This window comes from Puntigrus tetrazona, chromosome 5 (genome assembly GCF_018831695.1).
Source record: "Puntigrus tetrazona isolate hp1 chromosome 5, ASM1883169v1, whole genome shotgun sequence".
Taxonomy (NCBI): domain Eukaryota; kingdom Metazoa; phylum Chordata; class Actinopteri; order Cypriniformes; family Cyprinidae; genus Puntigrus; species Puntigrus tetrazona.
In genome coordinates this window covers 18,016,691-18,036,824 of record NC_056703.1, presented here as the reverse complement: position 1 = coordinate 18,036,824, position 20,134 = coordinate 18,016,691, and the positions used below count along the sequence as shown (strand labels likewise).

General features: G+C 37.2%; 1 protein-coding gene across 1 annotated transcript; it reads left to right on the top strand.

The window, feature by feature from the left end:
* The first annotated feature begins 1,852 nt into the window (after positions 1–1,852).
* On the top strand, positions 1,853–9,604 carry arrdc3a (arrestin domain containing 3a). The gene is made up of 8 exons (XM_043240294.1): positions 1,853–2,343; positions 4,616–4,697; positions 4,786–4,933; positions 5,049–5,151; positions 5,558–5,814; positions 6,618–6,780; positions 7,027–7,169; positions 7,261–9,604. The coding sequence occupies exons 1-8, from the start codon at positions 2,064–2,066 to the stop codon at positions 7,327–7,329; spliced, it is 1,245 nt and encodes a 414-aa protein (XP_043096229.1). The 5' UTR covers positions 1,853–2,063; the 3' UTR covers positions 7,330–9,604.
* Positions 9,605–20,134: the final 10,530 nt, after the last annotated feature.

Sequence of the window (20,134 nt, the reverse complement as noted above, 5' to 3'; positions counted from 1 at the left end):
TGGATATAATAAATTGCTTGCTGTTCTTGCTGTCTACATGACAAGAACAAAGGAATACTAAGCGGTGAAACTGTAGACCAGTGAAGCTTCATCACAACTCTCTCGTAACTCATGCCTGTATTAATGCTTCAGATGGACTGGTGATTAGGCCAGGAATGCATATATTTCTATTCAGATTTCAGCTGCCTTAACAGTCACTTGAACTATTGAATAATTTCTTTCTTTCAACATACATCTTCAATGAAATTTATTCTTTATTATGTAAATGTGTGCAAACAGTAAAACAATAATGGTAAGTGATTATCGCCCCATAGACTCCATAGACTTTCTTATCAGTATTCTATGATATTAAAAGCAAGACTTAACCTCCAAATCATCACCATCCGCTGAATGAATAAAATGAAAATGAATGAAATGAATAAAAAAGGGCTAGTCATTGTTTGCAGATCATAAGAAATAAGAAATAAGAAAACCATATTATCCGCTCATTAGTCTTATTAATAAGATTTGCTTGAGACTTACAGGAATTTGAATGTGATATTAGTTGAGCGATTTTTTTTTGTTTGTTTGTTTGTTTTTGTTTGTCAAATAATGAAATAATATATTGACTGTAACCATTTGATTGCATGACATAATTTGTCAAAGTTACGATCATTATTTTTAAGACTGTAACAAGTCTGAACAAATATCTATGAAAACAAAAGAGGATTGCTCCACCGTGCTACAGTTATGGATTATAATTCTCACAAATAATCCCAAGAAAAAGCACTACATCACAAATCACCAGACAACTGTCTTAATCCGCATCTTAAATCTAAGTTTCGCATGTTAAGTCCACATTTTAAAACAGACTTGAAACTCTTCACGTCAAAACCCAAAACGTCTTACGTTTTGCGAGATGGGCATGTGTCTGTTTTGTTTGAGTTAAATTCAAATATATCCACCTGTAACTTCACTGCACATGAAGAACAGTTTTCTGTTACTGCCAGGAAACCCGTAGAGGGCAGCAGAAGCCAGCGCAACTCGTTGACGCGCGCGCGACTGAAGCAAGACACGGAGGGACGCAAGAGTTTGTGCAGCCGTTGGGTGGCGCGTGAGTTTTCATAACTTACTTGAACCAGTACTGTAGATCTGTAGCACATAAATGTGCAAGTGAAACTGCGAAAATCCCGTATAGCCTAATACTTATCCCTGTGTCATCAAAGGTGCTGCTGAAGCTGCATACACTACAGAAAACAGTTTAACAAAGTTTGGCACAAACGCATTAAACAGGTATTAGGAAATACAGAAACAAGATATGGGATTTAAGAAGGCAAGGGTACTTGGCCCTTATATTTTGGGTTGCTATAATGAGGTTGCTATAAATACTCAGTATAAGTAATGTATTACGATAAATAATTCGTAAAACATTATATTTATCAAAATAGCAGCATGTCGTGAGCAAGATTGACCTCTTTATCTGCATCTAAGGCATTTTTGCATACAGATGCAAACGGTAAAACAATCATTTGACTTAAATCAGTTTTATTGTTCGAGTGCAAAAGCGTCGGGAAAGAAAGCAATAATACGTCCAAACTATATGTTGTTCCTGAGTAACCACAGCCCAAATTAACTTAATATGTAACATTTTACTCTCAAACCGTTCGTATATTAATGTGGGTCTCTACCTAAACGTGTGAAAAAATGTCTAGACTTCCACGTATTCTTTTAATACACTGCTCAGCTGTTCTCTGTTATTTGTCTCCTGAGCCCCGGTCAAAGAACTGCACAAAAAGCGGAAGAAGGGGGACGGATAAGAGTCGCGCGCATGCGCAGTGACTTGTTTTTCACAAGAGCAGCGCTTAAAGTGAGCCGGTGGCGAATTTTCGCCGTCTTTCATTGCAGACCGTCAAGCCTTCATCGAGACGCGATAACAGCATCTTTTGCTGTTATTCAGCTCTCGCATCTCAATGACACTACCCAGTGTTAACTCTCGCTTTTTTTCATAAGAGATTATTTTCATAGACTTGCCTTGTGGTTTTATTTTGTCTACAGAACTTTGTACATTTTATTTTCTTGCCACCATGGTGCTAGGAAAGGTGAAGAGCTTCGTTGTAAGCTACGACTGTCTCAATGACAGCAATGTCCCCGTTTTCTCCAGCGGGGACTCCGTCTCAGGAAGAGTCATTATTGAAGTCACCGGAGAGATTCGCGTGAAGTCACTTAAAATACATGCAAAAGGATTCGCAAAAGTTCGTTGGACAGAATCGCGAAATGCTGGATCCAACACTGCCTACACTCAAAATTATACAGAAGAAGTGGAATATCTGAATCATAGAGACATCCTTATTGGCCATGAAAGAGGTAAGCATACAGATCAAACATGCTCTAGGTGTAGATTTGTTCAGAAAAGAGCGGCTGAAAGTACTAGGGGGATGCTCAGTGGTCCAGGATGACATGACATACTCTGGATGATGTACAGTACTTGTTGACCGGCGGACCTGTAGACACTATTGTGTGCATGGATATATATACATTTTTCTTTTCCTTTTCTATTGTATTCATGTATCCATTTGTTAAAATCGATTGGAGCAATCAAACCCAAAAAACAGACCATATGATTGGAGCGTTACGTGACCGACTCATCGTTCATTCGAAATAATGAATAGACGTGAAAGCCGGATTTTCACTATCCCGTTTAAATCACGCAAATGCGATACATTTAGCAGTTTTTTTTCTATTCTGAATATACTTCAGTGTTATTTCAGGTGTCAGTGAAGTAGCTTGAATGAATGGTGACCACACAGTTTGCTCATCTCATGCTACAGCCTTCTTAAAAATCAAGATTCGTTTCGGTATATTTATACATTTATTTCGGGGGAAAACTACGTCCACGAATTCCACATAAGACCACGTATTAAAAAGAGTAATGACAAATCTTTGGGCATAATGTCTTAAGTTTCCACCCATTGTTCGAAGCGGTTCAATCCTGTTTTGATGCAGTGTCTAGCCGTTCTTGTCTCTGATTGGTGGAGGCGTCAACGTGTCTTCTATGACATCATGCTTTTGCGGAAAGTGAGAAAAACAGCAGCAACTTTGCACCAATGGCTGTAGTATGCAACCTTTGGCTACATTTATAGCTACATTTAAATGCATTCAGTGGTCAAATATTCAGTTGCCAAGGCTGACTGACAACCTCTTTGCATTTGTTTTTTGCATAGACTGGACTCTTCACGCTTGAAATTGTCAACTCGTGTCCTTTCTAAAATTCCGAGTAAATATATTCGTGGGTTATCTTGTTTCGAGCTGAACATTTAAAACATTTCGCGAGCCAACCGTTAACTTATACCTGTTGGTCGTTAGGTAGAAGTTTCTGTAACGTTTGTCCGCTCTGACTGTTTAAGTCATTTATAACGCATAAAAGTAAAAAAACAACAAAAAACTTTTCACTACAGTTAGTAGTTTTACGTTTTTACATGTTCTCATACAGCTACTTCTACAGTTTCTGCAGCTGCACGGAGTTCATGAATATTTATGAGCTAAGCAACGGAGGCCGTTTATTGGTCATCTGTTGCCAAACAACTTGCCGTAACGTTCCACACAGTTCCACGCTGTAACGTTGGCTTGAAAACACAGGGTTACAATTACAAGTGTGAAAGGCTTGACCAAGTGGTAAACGCGACATTAATACACCCAAACTGTAAAAATAACTTTTTTTACGTTACATATTCATTTGCTTTCTGCTGTTTTGTTAGCCCGAGGTGGCTTCCAGTACAGAAAAGCCAGTCAATATTTGCCTAATGTTGAAACTCTTTGTATACGAATCAAATAGTGCATGTTATGACCTTGTTAGCTGCATGCCTGTTGTAATTTGGAAGAAATTCATTCCCATGTAAAATTCTAATTAAGTCGTATCTAATTGTCTTTGCTTCTTCTGTATGAGTGATTGGTTACAATAAAAGTCGATTTGTTATTGAAACTGGTCGGTTTTCTGTCGTTTGTGATTTCTGGTGTGTGTATTTTTTTGGTCATATTTCTCTCACGTGTTTTGCTGAATGGGAGAATACTCTTGAGGTCCACGCCGCAGCACACGCGTAGATTCAATGGGAGGCTGCCGCACACTGAATAGGTAATGAGCGCGCCGGCACTGCACGGGGAAGCAGCCGGCTCCGGTTTAGGCCGGTCTTCTCTTGCTGGAGTCTGCCCTTGATTGACAGCTCCGTGCTTGTTTACCGTGGCTCCGCTAAGCTGAATGCTGAGCTAACAAAACGAAAGCCGCCGGTGTTTTTTATTGTTACACAAACAACTTATTTAACGCTGGAATTTCGTTTCACGTGAACTGCAGTGGATCTTACGAGTAGTTCTCTCTCTCATTCAGAATGAATACTGAAACTGAATACACCTGTGCATCAAGTGCAATCATTATACTTGGGATTAAACGCTTAATTCGTGGGGTCGACATGATATTGATACATATCATAATTGTGTATGAGAATCAATCAACTGTATATATCAAAGTGTTTGCATTTGCATTTAGCAGAAGTGTTTGAATAAATTAGATAATGTAATAGACAAGAAGATGATCAATGCTTTGGCAGGTAAGGTATATTTGGAATATTATTCTTTTCTGTTTCAGATGATGATAACTCTGAGGAGGGACTCACCACTATTCATTCAGGAAGACATGAGTATGCATTCAGCTTTGAGCTTCCACAAACGTGAGTGTCGGTCAGATACGGCCCCCGAATAAAATGATTCGGTTGAACTAGTGCTAATTCTTATTAAGTTGCTCTGTGTGTCATGCAGACCACTGGCTACCTCGTTCGAAGGAAAGCATGGCAGTGTGCGCTATTGGGTGAAGGCTGAGCTGCACAGGCCGTGGCTTCTGCCCATGAAGACCAAGAAAGAGTTCACCGTCTTTGAACACATTGACATCAACACTCCTCTCCTGCTGGTGAGTGTTTGCGTCGTTCGTATCCCTCGACGTATCGCTGATTCACCAATGCCGTGTTTAAGAACGACCAGTCAAAGTTCTTGCATTTTAAGTGCTGTTCTTCTACTTTGCACAGTCTCCCCAGGCAGGAACTAAAGAAAAGACACTATGCTGCTGGTTTTGCACCTCAGGTCCAATCTCCTTAAGTGCCAAAATTGAACGGAAGGGTTATACTCCAGGTAAATCTTCTTTCAGTTAACTATAGAATTGTCTCTTAAGGGTGCATGTAGTTTACCCAGAAATGAAAATTCTTCAATTTGTTCTTAAAGTTTCTTTCTTCTGTTGAATAAAGTATCTTCTTCTGAAATAAATTTATACGACATTTTGAAACGACATGAGGGTGAATAAATTAATAAAAAGATCCCTTTGATATGACGCATTTTCATGTTTTGGACAGCTCGGGTTGTACACTTTTTGCCGCCGCAGCTTATCTCTGTCCTGCACCAGATGTGTTTTGCTCATAGAAATGCACTTCTTGCTAATGTAAACTGCTGTGACGGTCAATAATCAAATTTAAGATGAAAACTGATCATCAATTATTGTCATTTTAATGTGATTTTGCAATTCAATAATGTCTTCACACAGGGGAGTCCATTCAAATCTTTGCTGAAATTGAAAACTGCTCCTCGCGTATGGTTGTGCCAAAGGCCGCCATTTACCAAACGCAGACCTTCTTTGCCAAAGGGAAGATGAAGGAGATCAAGCAGTTGGTGGCCAACATCCGAGGGGAATCGCTTTCTTCTGGCAAGACGGAGACATGGAATGGAAAGATGTTGAAGATTCCCCCTGTATCTCCCTCCATCCTTGACTGCAGTATCATTAGAGTGGAATACTCACTCATGGTAAGTCGTGTGCTTTTATAGTGTGTATTGATTTTGAAGTCTTATGGGGTGCACATAAGCTTACCAGTCATCTCTACAAGTGCTGGTCATCTCAGTAGCTCAGTTAAAAATGCAGTAATTGTTGTGCTTTCATGCCAATTTCAAGCAGCCCATCTTTCACTTCCACACATTCGGCACTAGGAATGATAATCAGATTATGTCAAGTTCTCTCCAGCACATACTGATAAGAAGATCAGCCTAAAATATCTGATGAAATTCAGGCCATTGGGTGTTAATGGCTTATTATCCCCTCAAAGCAATCTGTTACTGTGGTAATAGTCAGGATACAGGATCTAAGTATTTTAATTCATTTTAATTCATACCTTATTTCTGAGGAAACGTTTCTTGCACAACGAATGGGTCATCTACACTTGTTTTAAGCAGGTTAAATAAATGAAACCGCTTTTTAAATTCTGACCTATTAAATCCAAATCTCTATTCTGTTATACTGTAAGTGAAAATACAATTTTCACAGCTATTTATGAGCACTATTCATGTCTAGCACTCTAAAAATCACAGCAAACACTACACTCTCTTAAGCTTGCAGCATCTTGGACACGCAAATTTTAATGGTTTAGAAAAGATGAATTAATGCCTGGCCAGCTAAGATTTTAGTATTGAGGTAAAGGTTAGGAGAGCACACTGTGGTTGTGTATTGGGAACTTTTGTTTGCTTTGGGGATCTGAAGAAGCAGTTGGATCTGGAAATGGAGCAGTGCACTGTTTGTGTTTATTAATTTTATATCCCGATATTTTTATTATCAGGTGTATGTAGACATCCCAGGAGCCATGAACCTGTCTTTAAACCTGCCTCTGGTGATTGGCACTATTCCTCTCCACCCGTTCGGTAGCCGTACATCTTCAGTGAGCAGCCAGTGCAGCATGACCATGAGCTGGTTAGGCTTGCCCCTTCCTGAGAGGCCTGAAGGTAAGGAATGTCTCCTAGGTTGTCAATTAGTGCCACTTGTTTTAAGGGATGTTTGCAATTTAGGATAATGTAAGTCATATGACTTTTTTTTTTAGATTACACCGATAGGAAAGTGTGTAGTCTTCTAACTTGTTTCTTTGAATAAGACACAAAAAGAGGAAGTGTAGGTCACGTGTGGAAAAGATAAAAACCGATAACGTGTTTGGCATGGTAACAATATTAACATTTTGATTTTGCTGTACGCAGCTCCTCCAGCCTATGCAGAGGTTGTCACAGAAGAACAGAGGCAGAGCTGTCTGGAAGTGTCGTCAGGGCGGGAGAACTTTGATGGCCCGCTATTCGCTTATATCCAGGAGTTTCGCTTCCGACCCCCTCCTCCCTACTCCGAGGTAAGCTTTTAGTTAAGTTTAGGTTTAAAGCCTTCAGCCATGTTTAGATGCATTCATCTCACAACTGATTCTCTGTTCCTCTCTTCATCAGATTGATCCACATCCAGATCAAGACACATCCGCAGCGGAGCACAGACTCGACACCTGCCCGTCGCGCTGAGATATGCATGGCACGAGGCCAAAGCCATTGGGCTTTAGGAGCTTTCACATTTGTTTATCTCCCGATGACAGCGATTGGTCACTGTGCTGTCACCAACGAGAGAAAACAACCCTCTATGGGAAAACCCAGAAGTAAGGGCGCAGAAAGTCACTGGCAAATTACCCGACTCCGATATTCGGCCCCCATGATGGGACACGCCCCGTCGGACTAAGCCTGTAGAGCTTTATCAAAGTAGTCATTCTTCTCATGCTTTTCGGTAAAGGTTGACAAAGAACACGCAGACCTTGTCCGAGATGCGAAGAGAAATGCAAGAAAACACTACAACCGCAGCCATGCGCAGTACAGCTGAGAGAAACGCGATCTTTGATTTCCGTTTTTTTGCACAACTATGTTTTTCTCGCTTGTGTTTTAAAATCAGTGATTGGTTTATTTCTTGTTTTTAGTCTTTTTAAACTAAGCGATTGCGGGCTCTTGCATGAGCCACAAACAACGCAGAGAAGATTCAGAAGAATAACAGACTGAACGGACTGACTTAATGCACTGATCTTGTTCAAGTTCTTTTGAGGTCTGTAGTGTTCATTGATTGTGTTTCCTCAGTCGATAATCTGCTCTTGGTGACATGCTGTCTTGACGCTCTTGCGACGTTGCCTCGCCAACTCGTAACCCGAGTGTGGCTTTTGTTTTATTTTCTTCTGTTCTCATGGACTTCATTTTGAGTTCTAAATGTAGAATGCCTTTAAGCCAAACATGGTTTGCTTGGTGTTAAATGTGTTGCACATGTTGTTTGATCAAGGAGCAACAGTCCAGCTCTTGCCGCTTATGTGCATGATGGGAGCAGAGAGATAAAACAGGGTGGGGTCCGGGCAGGCAGCCTGAAGAGTTTGTTGCCTTTCTGTTCGTAGTGTAGCAGTGCAGGCTTCAAGATTGCACTGCTTCAAAAAAAACAAAAAAGCAAAAAAAAAGCACTCAGTCTCAGGTGATCTTCTCACTTGCCAAATGATGAAAACAAAAAAATGGAGTAGACTATGTTTTGATTGCACTGTTTCAGTTCAAGGTTGGAGACTGTAGAAGGAATTTCAGTTTTGAAAAACAGATTCAATAAAGAGAGGAGTTATGCACAAAGATGCGAGGCAGCTTTCAAAGACTTTCAATGACATTCCCTTTTTGTCCTGCTGCACTAGGCAGCAACGATGTTTCTTCAGATCGGTGAAACCAGATGTGGCCCAAAGGTTGGCACAAATGCTTGAAAAGCCAAGCTGGAAAGCAAAACAAGGAATCCGGATTCTGTCCGGAGACATCCGAATCCAGTTGAAATGAGTTGTACATTTGTTTTTAAAACTCGTTCAACTACAGAAGTAGTTTAGGCTCTGATCATGCTTGGCCTTGGCACTTTTTTTACTGAAATAAAACGGCTCATGTCTGGTTGAGGTCTGGAGAAACAATTTAAACAATTACCAAAGTAGATAGTTAAAGCAGTGTTTATAGAATTACTCAAGTCTGCATACACTGTATTTTTGTTATATGTGTATATGTGAGGGGTTTATGATTCAGCAGCAAACACAGTGGCCTTGATGAACTGATCTTAACATGCTTTATCATTTATGTTATCATTTTGACCGTTTTCTGTCAGTCCTTAAGATCACCCTTTAGTTTAAAAGGACAAAAAGGGAAAACCAAAAAAAGTCCTTTAAAGCATGCGTATTTCATGCCACTTTTGAGTTGAATGGGTTTTGAATTTGTTTTTTCAAGTTATGAGTTCTGATGATTACTGTTGGGCATTCAGTGTTTGTTTTTCAGACAAACGACCATTATACAGATCCTCTTGTCTCGATGATTATTATGGGAACAATAGCTGTAGCACACCTCAGAGAAATGGATCTGAAGAGATCATAATACGAAGAGAATGATCTGCTTCTCTGTTGTGTTTTATAGTTTAAAATTGAACCAAAATTGGCCACTAATAAAAGATAAAACGCAAAGAGAAAAAGTGCTTCTTTTTGTGATTGGTCAATACTATAGTCTAACGCTTGGCCTTTCGTGTAGTCCAGTGTTAAAGCTAAACTCTTGACTTTGTCAAGAAACACTTTTAGTGGAAATATGGTATGTTTTAGAAATTAAGTGCAATATTTTTTTTGGAGTTTATTTTGCCTCAGTGGTATATTTTGTCTTATTTCATTGTGATTTCATTTCAGAGATAATGAATGAAATGTATGTTCATAATGGTTTTAACTTTTGTCTTAGTTCTTCCTTGGAAATAAACCTCTAAAAACCATAACTTTTGTTGTACTTCTGCTTTATAAAGCACACTATTTTATTTTACCACAAAGCAGCACTATAATGATTGATACCTATCTTTACTATGCTATATATAAAATCAGCAAGACCTGAAATATGTAATACAACAACGTTAATACTGGTCCCTCGCTAACAACAGCGCCCCCACAGGCCTTTTTAGCAGTTACACAAATTGAGTCGATGAAAACTATTTTTGGTGATACTTCTCCAGATGCATATACTAAAAACATTTACAACACAATTTAGTGTGCACATTCAAATGTAATTTAGCTCATCCTCAACATTTTTTTTTTCACATTTAGTACTTTGCATCCTTGTTGCTTTAAGATGCAGATCATTTCAAGATAAGGTTGAAACCACAAGGTGTTCGACTTCAAGACGCCAGATTGGTTTCAGAGGGGCTAACCTTCTGACCTCAGCTTATCGGGTGCCACTAAAACCAAAAAGTGACCTTGGGGTCAAGTGAGGTAATAAACTTTGCCCAGCAGGTTTTTTTTTTAAACTAACACAAACTGAGCTTCAACTGGCTAAAGCATATATAAAAATTGAGGAATTATACGCCACACATGCTCCAAGATAATACAATAAAAATAAAATTAGCATAAAGTAAATCAAAACTATTTAGCATATTACTAATCTATGTCCATTTTTAAATTGGTGTTTGTGTTGCCTAGGTTGAAGTGTGAGGTTACGTATTCATTTTAACCACAAACCGATTATTGATTTGCAACTCAGTTGTGACATATTTAGAAAATCATTAGCAGTTGCGTCATTCATGTGTTATGTTTATTGATTGGATGTTAGGATGTAGACTGGCACGCACAGGACAGAGCCTGAGAGGTCAGGAGAACATCTCTAAACCTCTCTCTATGTTTCTCTCGGACTACATTGACATTAATAGACACTCATGTTATTAATGTGCAATTTTTGTTGTTTTAAAGCGCACAGGTCTGTCATTTTTTCTCGATATAGTATGCGGGGGGAAACAGAAAATAAGATAACATGATAAAAATACATTTACGAATAATTTATTTAAATGAAATTAACAATGTAAAATAATACATTACTGTAGTTAATGTAAATTTATTGTGAAATAAGTATTATTATCTAGTTACAGCACATTTAGACCTAAGTTGTTCAGAGAGTTTCAAGTTTAAATTTGGATTCAGGTCAGTGTAGTGATTAGGTCTCTCAAGAACGTTCATATTCATACTTCCTGTCAGCCACTGTATAGTTGTTTTCTAGTGTGCTTTGGGTTATCATGAAAAGATCTTATCGTATTTTTTTTTAACCTGAGGGTTGCTGTTTCTCCAACTGAAAATAAGGACAAGATAACATGAGGCGCTGAAATGTAAAAAACGCCTGAGTACATCCTCGCACAGCTAGCGGGTCTATTGCATAACTCCACAACAGTATTGTCTTCTATGCGGGCAGTTGAGGGCTGCTTCCAGGATCTATGATGAGTCAGCTTTGACCCAGCACTTTATTCTGTCCTGCTAGGCCCCTACTCCATTGACTGTAGCAGGTCAAGCCCTTTGTACGATGCTGACCCTGGGCCCCAACAAAAAGAGAGGTGGGATTACTAGCAATGGCAGCTGCTGATTTAGTCCATGCTGACGCTATACAGGTCTCAGCTTTTTCCAATAACTGGCAAATCCTACTGTCGTGCCTTCTTACCAGGAGCCTCACGCTCAAAGCGGAGTATTCAGATGAAGCTTCTAGAAGGATACGATTATGCGCCTGTAACTTAGGATGTTTAGTATCTTGCGGTTTTATATACAGTATATGCGCTTCATAATATCAGAGATGTGGCTCTAAACATCCATTTGGTCTTTTATTTAAACAGTTATGACACCAGCTTGCGAAAAAAGGCCCCAATGCAATTGCCTCATATCTTCTGTTTATTCTTTATTAATCCTCGCTGTATCTAGTTTCAATCTCTGCAGCTGTTTTCGATCTATTTTCCCACTGCTTGTGGCATCACTGATGTTCTGCATCTTATAAAAGAGCAAATGTTTCATAAATACCAGGGTTAGAGAAACGACTAAACATGTAGCAAAATACAAATTTAATAGATTAACTCAAAAACAAAATAAACTCCTACAACCAGTTTTTTGTGAAGAAAATGGGAAGAATTTATTAGATATTTATTTATATGTAAATAGTGCTCAAAAATAATAATACACAGCTAAATTTGACATATCTGCTATTAAAAAATCACAAAAAATTATTTCGTTTTATATTCAAGTGAACATAAAAAACAACACACCAATAATTTGGTTTTAATTGCTGAAACTGTAAAGATGGTCAAGAAATATGAAGTATAGATTTCTCAAATGATTTTCGTCCACATTTCTAACACCATTTTACCTTTTGATTCACACTTTTCACACTCAACTCACTTTATTTTATATATGTATACAACATTTATACTATATAATGTTTGGCATACAACATACCCACTTAGTTTTCACAAAACTGCTTACTTTCAATCTAAATGCGTTCATCATAATATAACATAAAGTCTACCATAAAAACGCAAACATTCACACCCATCTGTGACCATGGCAACAAAGCAAACACAACTAGTGAAGGGAACAGCTGCGAGAGCTCTTTGAGCTATTGACATGCAGGGGCCAGTTGCTTCATCTTGTTTTGCAGCATGGCTTTGGATAAGAAGGAGGGAACTCGATAGTATGAGATTTCTCAAGCTAGCCGAGGTCCCTGAGTTTACGTCTCCCAGGATAGACTGCATAACTTTGGACTTGTCCACACTTCAACTATAGGGGGACAAAGGTTCAAGTTCCTGACCGTTAAGTGCAGTGTCATTACTTGAATTAATGTCAGGATATGCAGCGTTACTTTCTCTATCATTTCAGTGAAGGCACACATTGAGCAGATTAGGCCTATTTTCACACATTGTGCTTAGTGCAGGTAATTAAAATGTAATGTAAAATGTAATTTATAATTGTTGTTGTTAATTACAGAACGCATCAAGATTATCATTAAAATAATAATCATAAATAATATTATAATGGTTATAAAATAATAATAAAATAAAAAGTTTCTATTCTTCTTTTCTTCCTCAGTCATGCTTTGAAAAGTCCTTTGAACTCTTGCAGAGTATCGGTACAAAAAAACTCAGGGGTGGTGATGTATCATGCATTATTCATGATATACAGACTGAACCTGTGCTGTCCTAAGGGCTGACAATTCACACTGTGGCACATATACAGCTGTTATGTCAGTGGATGATTAATAGTACACTAAATGGAGTACGCGACTGCAGAGGTTTGTGGATGGAGCGGTGGAAGAAGAACACAGTGCAGCTTTACTGGCCAGCATCGACAGGCCTGATATAAATCTGGTATATATATATATATATATATATATATATATATATATATATATATATATATATATATATATATATATATATATATATATAATTCTATAAAAATTATTAAATAAAATAAAATAAAAATTATTATTATTATTATTATTATAAATATGGCCATATATCATATGATTTAGTGTTTTTGAACAATTAAGTCAATGATTCAGTGACTAAGACCCACCTCCCTTAGTTACTGTTGCTATATCTAACAAGTGCGGAGCTAAAAAGAGCACTGACAGCGTGCCAACAAACAAGACAGTGATGGTTACTTCTCATGAAACTGTCTCAGCTTTCAAATTTAGTCTTTTTTTTATGTGTCTTGACAAATAGCTGTTATGTCTCAGTTCAAACAGAACATGAACTAACTATCTTTTAATATTTACTTAAAGAGCAAAATAAACATGCATGAACATCAGAGGGGATCAACTCTCTTGCATGAATAATAGTTTTTTTTATTTGATTTTTTTGACATATACCTACTTTGGGTATCGTTGTAAACCACACCTCATAGCATAATACATAATGTTATGTTCTTCGTGATGTTATTTTATTCAGTCCCCACTCAAATGTTTACATTAATTTCTACTGTAAAGTATAAACTGCTCAATGGCTCAAGCTATCGTTTCGGGGCAGGCGAATGGCAGACAGGAGAAATGTTCGGCAAAGTTGTTCGTAAACAGTCTTTATTTTTGCAGTTTTGTCACTTAGTGGTACATAAATCACAAAATGACCTAACCCATCAATGGGCCATGCCAATGAATTCATATGTTCAACTATAGCATGAATCTGCTGTGTGTTTTAATTAATGTCTAAATATACATCAAACCAAATAGGGCCAAGCTGCCCTTTTATTGGGGGAAGTGAGTCCCATTTACGTCTGCAGGTGGAGGGAATGATATTTTTCACCCTTCTGCTTCCAGCACCAGCCAGTTTCCTTTTTTAGGCACCAGGCTGACTCACATACCCTCCATTTCCCCTCTGTTCCTGAGTCATGATGAGCCTTGACCCCTTCTGCAAAACAGCAGGTGCAGCAGGAGCCGACAGCTCTGAGAAACAGACACTCACATTAATGCTTGTGAGTCCACTCACATATCCATTAAACCGCTTTTGCAGTCTGAAAGGAAAAAGTTACAGATCTGCAGTATGTTGTATTCTGAATGCATGTGCTAAAAGTGTTGATGTGTTACCTGCAGTCTAGAAAAGGTGAGAGAGAGAGAGAGAGGAGGTCATTCCTGCCAGGGTAAAATGACTCACGTGAACCACTAACCCAGTTCCTTTTGTCCAACCCGCTGGATATTTCTGTCCTAGTAAAAGATATTACATGCCATAACTTGCTGCTGTGCTTTGCATTTAACAATTATGAAGCCTATGTGAGTTTTTTGAGTAGATGAATGCACTCTCCTGGTTTAAATTATGCCATGACCACGTTTAAAATAATTCTCAGAGTTCTAAGAAACACAAACAGTTCTAATAAACATATTGCAATGTATGGCTGTTATTTAAGAAAGTGTTCAGTGTGAAAGCACATCGCGTGCCGTTGAAGTTATGCTGCTCTTGCACACAGTGTGAAATGTGTTGTTTTTGCTGTTCCGTTTGGTGCTGATAGTGGCACAGGAAATACTCTCCACACCTTTAATAATTCCCTTGTGTTTTTTTTTTCGTTTTGCACTCAAGCGTTTGTGGAGATGGAGCATGTTTTTCAAAGAATTGTGCTTTCTGTACAGCGTTACTCCTAAACAATTCACTTTTCAGGCCCTCTAAATACTGCACTAACACCTTGCATCCTCTACACGATAATGGGAAATGAACAAAGACTGGGAGATTCATCTAACCTTCAATGTAAATTTGACATCATAGACGAAGCACAACCTGATACAAAAGCGTAATACATTTTTTGAGGTCTATTAAAATAAATAAATAAATACATTTTAGTTATAACATCACTCCGTTGAAAGTATAAATTTCAAGTAAGCAAAAAAAAAAATCCCCTAATTATTTATTTTTATTCTGTTGCCACCGGACACATTCATATTTTTGTTTGTGGACTTCATGACACCTATACACACATGCTGAAGTATCTATTTTCTTGTTTTGATGAAATGATGAACACATTTTTGCTTGATTGATTTTCCACAGCATCTGATACCCTTAGTAAGCATCTACTTACACTTGCTGGGTCCAACACACATCTCTGCCCGGCGACCTCAAATGACTCTTGATATGACATAAAGCCTGAAAATTATCCCAGTAACTCAAACTCTCATTGGGGGATATTAGCTGATTAGCTGTCATGGTTTGGCTTGCAAAAATATTACCGCATCATATTAAATGCTGATGAAGATAAGTAACGATACAGACATGATATCATAACAATTAGCAGTTATGTAATAGGGGGCCCATTTGTGTCCCAGAGCTGCATTCATTCACCTACACCTCCTTTGGTTGAGCTGTAACTGTGGACAGCTCAATGATCCCCTCTAACTTCCCAGAAATAGAGGTTCTATAGTTTATTAGTTTATTAAAATGGTTTAGTTTTTGTTTATGATTAATAAGTATAATTTATTTGAAATATTTGTATTTGTATTATTATTAAAATTGTACATTTAATATTATTTCAATATTTAATATACAGTATTATTATTATTGTTATTTAGTTATTTATTTATTTACATATTTATTAATACTGTTTATTATTAATAATATATATAATTAATATTATTATTTTAATTTTATTTCAGTATTTAATATATTATTATTATTATTATTATTAATAATAATAATAATAATAATAATGAAAAGAATGTTTACACTTTTTCACTTACCATTAAAACTTTTTTGCAGCTGCCCAGTGTAAATAAAAATAAAAACTAATATTAACCAGACAGTTGATAAATGAGCTGTTGCAGCTCAATTTTAATAAACTCTTTTTTTTCTTTTGTTCACATAAGGTTGTTTTGAATTTTATAATTAACTGTATATTTCATTGCACAAGGATCTAAAGAAATCAAGGTAAATCTGATTCCTCCTCATCAGACCCCCTTTAAATCATTACTTAAATGTGCAAATTTAGTATTTGCCATGCTGCCAACATCTCTCCCACAGTCCTCCAGGGATCTAATGATATAATAGCTGTACAGGTGCCAGATAGTAACAGCACAGTCAATATCCACATCACAGATGCTGAAATGAAGCCCTGCAAGTGTGAAAATAGTGGAATGTCTCTGCGTAACATCCCTGCATTGCATGCATAACGTCTCCGTTTACATTTACACCTATTCTAAACTTAACATGCGCTCTAAAAATATATCAAAACATTGTTTTGACTCAAGCAGGAACTTTTAAGTTACCGTATGTAGCTTATACACATGCTAGCTGAACAAGCAGGAAGCTCTGAATTTTACAACAACGTAACCGTACTCCGGCTCCAAAATGATTTGTCTGCTCACCCCATACCCTTTTTTTTCCAGCTCCTTCTTCATTTTCTCTCCCCCTGGCTGTAACATGATTCAGCACTGAATCTGGGAGTCATTGCTACGCAATAATAGTATGCCCCCAGATCCGACCAATAAGAAGCCGGGTCAGTGGACACACCTACATGATGCCACTCTTTGCCCACTGGTCCCCTAGTCTCTGAGAAAACAAGCACTTCCTGTCCACCTCAACCCAGAAATCCATCACTGTTATTTCTGTCATCAGAAAACATTTGAATAAAAAAATTAATAAAAAGAAAAAATCTAAAACTAACATAACCTATATTTAAATAACTAAAAGGCTACTAACTTACTATAAAAACAGAAAATGTATTTAAATTAAAATGTTTTTTTTAAACCATACTTTTTAAACAATAACTTTATCACATCTCTGTCTCTGTTCTCTTTCCTCCTCTGTTGCTGTCAGGCGTTTCTTCTGGTTGGGACATCATTCAGGGTTATTTCAGCAGTGATTCACGGACTCATTTCTTTAAAATCAGCCTGTGCAAGTGTTGCCAAATGAAAAAGGCCCCTTGTTTCCCAGCGTGAAGCTCAATCTCTCGCATCCTGCGAGTCAGAGAGTGATTGCGACAGGTTGAGTCAGCAGCAAAGAGCTGTGTGAAAGGAATGTAATACACACATGCCTGTTACTCTCGGTTATGGACTTTCCCATCTGTATGCCAGCACACAGAACTTCTCATTCTTTACAGTTTCGAAATTACAGAGCCGTTTCTTTAATACAAAGGTCTCCATTTTGGAGTTTCATTTGAATTCTAGGTGTTCAGTGAAGTATAGAACTGGTTGGATTTGTAAACTTGATAGAGGTAAGACCAAAAAGATCCTTTTTTTAAGGAGTGTATAGACACTTTATTACAAATTTTATGTATTTATTGTACAAATTTTATGTAGTGTATATATATTTATATAATTGTATTGTAATATATATATTTATTGTTTTTGTATTATTATTCTCTATTATTATTCTCTGGCATGTTTGGTGAGTAAGAAACATTATTATCAGTGTTTTTATCATTTTCATTTTATTTTGATATTTTTATTTTACTGAAAATATTTAGATTTGTGTTTTTTTTTTTTACTTCTATATAGGATGCATTAAACTGATAAAAAGTCACAGAAAAAATATATATGACGTAACATAAGATTTTTATTTTAATTTATTTTTTTTTTCAACTATATATTATGTGCTCATCCTGAATAAAACGTGGTTTCCACAAAAATATTTACATTTTTGTAGCATCCTTACAAAGTACAAAAACAAGCTTGCTTTGATAAAGAGCCCATCAAGCTATTAGAGCAAAATTTTCAGCAAATATATAAACGAGTGTCCACATATTTTTGCACATGTACTGTAGCAATAACAATAAACAGCAGGTCAAGATCATCAAAATAACAATTCAAAACCCATTGGATTTAAAAAGCAACCATAGATTCACACTGGTATTTCCAGCACATTGTAATGTCACATTATTATGAAAGTAACAAAATATCTATTAGATTGTAGACTCAACACACAAAGCAGAAAACACTTTAATCACCAACAATTGTGTTTTATAGCAAAAAGCAATTAAAAACATCAGCAGTTTGTCTGCTGTGGGCGGTAGTTCATGACACATTCATATTCAATGTAGATTTCAAATTATTGCTGAAGGTAAAGGGAAGGACATTTTATGATTTTACAACAACAACAACATCTGTACACACAACCCAGTAATATAAGGTCAACGTAGCTTTGAAGTGATAGACACATGAGATGAATAAATGTTAAAGCGGCGTAGGAGGAAAACAGCACAGTATTGCATAACTGCGAAAGGTGCTGAATCTCACACATATACCAGTCCTAAAATGTACAGTAGGCCTATTTAGACATTTTAACATCACCTTACATAACATAATTATAAAACAAACCGAGGGACATGTACAAATACAGCACAAAAAGAAGAACATATTTCACCTAATTTCTTTTTTTAAGTGAAAATGTTTTGCATCAAGTAAATACAATTAAAGAATGAGTTTTCTTTTAATTCCTCGTGTTGTTTTGTCTTTACAATGCTTACTCTCCGCTGTGTAGCGCTGTACAATGAGACGACAGGTGTGTGAACGGTTTGACCTAGTTGGTATGAGGTGTATTAAAAGATGCCACAGGGTAAAGCGAAAAGCGACAAACAATTCCAGGGACAGCTTTAACTGGAAGTCTTTGTGTGTTCCTGTAACACTTAAACACACTCGCCAAATGCATTGATTGGTAAGCCATTATTGGAAATATGCAATATAATGTCAAATGTTGAAATAATTACCAGCCATGCAAGGAAAAGGACTGACATTTGATTATGATATGGCTTAACCATTGACCTTCAAATGCTCGTTGTTTTTGCGTGGTAAGTCATTTTTCAGCTGAAGGTCAGTCACGTTCTACCATTTTTTCAAACAGGATCTCGTGCACCAAAAAAACATCTGAATACCTACAGAATCAGACAATACAGGACCAGCATCCTCTGCCAGTCTATTATTATGCCCACTTAAAGATCTGACCTACTTTACAACTGGCTGAAGATAAGAGAGCAAAGGGCAGCTCCTACAAAACCCTGTAATCACACATTAGCCAACGCTCTTGGTTTGACTGATAACTTATGCTGTGTACGTGAGGAACTTTGCCAAATATTTTATATAATGTCAGGCTTCCCTGATCTCCATACCTCTCCTTAACAGTCATCATGTACATGAATGAACGTTTCAAGTGTGTATTTCCTTCCAATCTTCTTCAAAGCCGTGATTTTCAAAGAGCGGGGAAAAATGTAAACAATATTATAAAAAATTGAGTTTGCAAATTAAATGAACAAGTTCATTGGTGGGCATATTTGTATGTGCACATTTTACGTGACTCACCACAAGCATGTCGCAGATGCGCAGATGCATGTCGCAGAAAAAAAACAGCACACTGGTTAGGTATGTTTTGAAGCTGGGTTGCTCTTTTAAGCTGGTTGTCAGCCCGTGACCAGCACAAACCAGCAATAGACCATCATAAACCAGCTTAAACCAACATCCCAGCTTCAAAACACCTAACCAGCTTATGTTTCAACAGGGATTAAATAGCATGTTTTTTCTCAAGCTGTTTCTCTTCTTTATAAACAAATTAGTTGTTTTTTGTTTTTTTAATGAACCATTTAAAAGACTCATCATTCGGCCAAATGAATCACTTACTGAATGCCAAAAAATCATTCATTCAATACCCTGCTCTTGCAGTGCCACTATAGGAAAGCAAAGCTATTCTCTTTGTAACTTTATATAATTCTACACTTATTTACAGTTCATTTGGTTTCAAGACTCTATGGCAAATTTGCGAACCCATGGCGGGGTGATCTGATACAGTCTCTTTTAAGCTGGACTTTTCGGTAGCATATAATGAGTTCTCAAAAAGGATTCTGACTTTCACAAGATTTGGGTTGTGTCAGGAGGGTTGGCAATATTGACAGTATTTACCATTTCTTAGCCTACTTAACTGCTTTTGCAGCCTGTTGTTGCACTGCAGATTTAGCAATATCAATGTGCCAACTGTGCAAAAAGTGGTTTGAGATTTATAGCGCTTTGTACCAGCTACGCTAAATATAGTGGAGATTCCATAGAG

Bases quoted from the DNA above. Each gene is read 5' to 3' on its own strand.
- arrdc3a (XM_043240294.1), top strand. From the start codon at position 2,064: ATGGTGCTAGGAAAGGTGAAGAGCTTCGTTGTAAGCTACGACTGTCTC. The intron at 4,934-5,048 runs GTGAGTGTTTGC...TACTTTGCACAG, and splicing joins TCAACACTCCTCTCCTGCTG to TCTCCCCAGGCAGGAACTAA. The intron at 5,152-5,557 runs GTAAATCTTCTT...GTCTTCACACAG, and splicing joins ACGGAAGGGTTATACTCCAG to GGGAGTCCATTCAAATCTTT.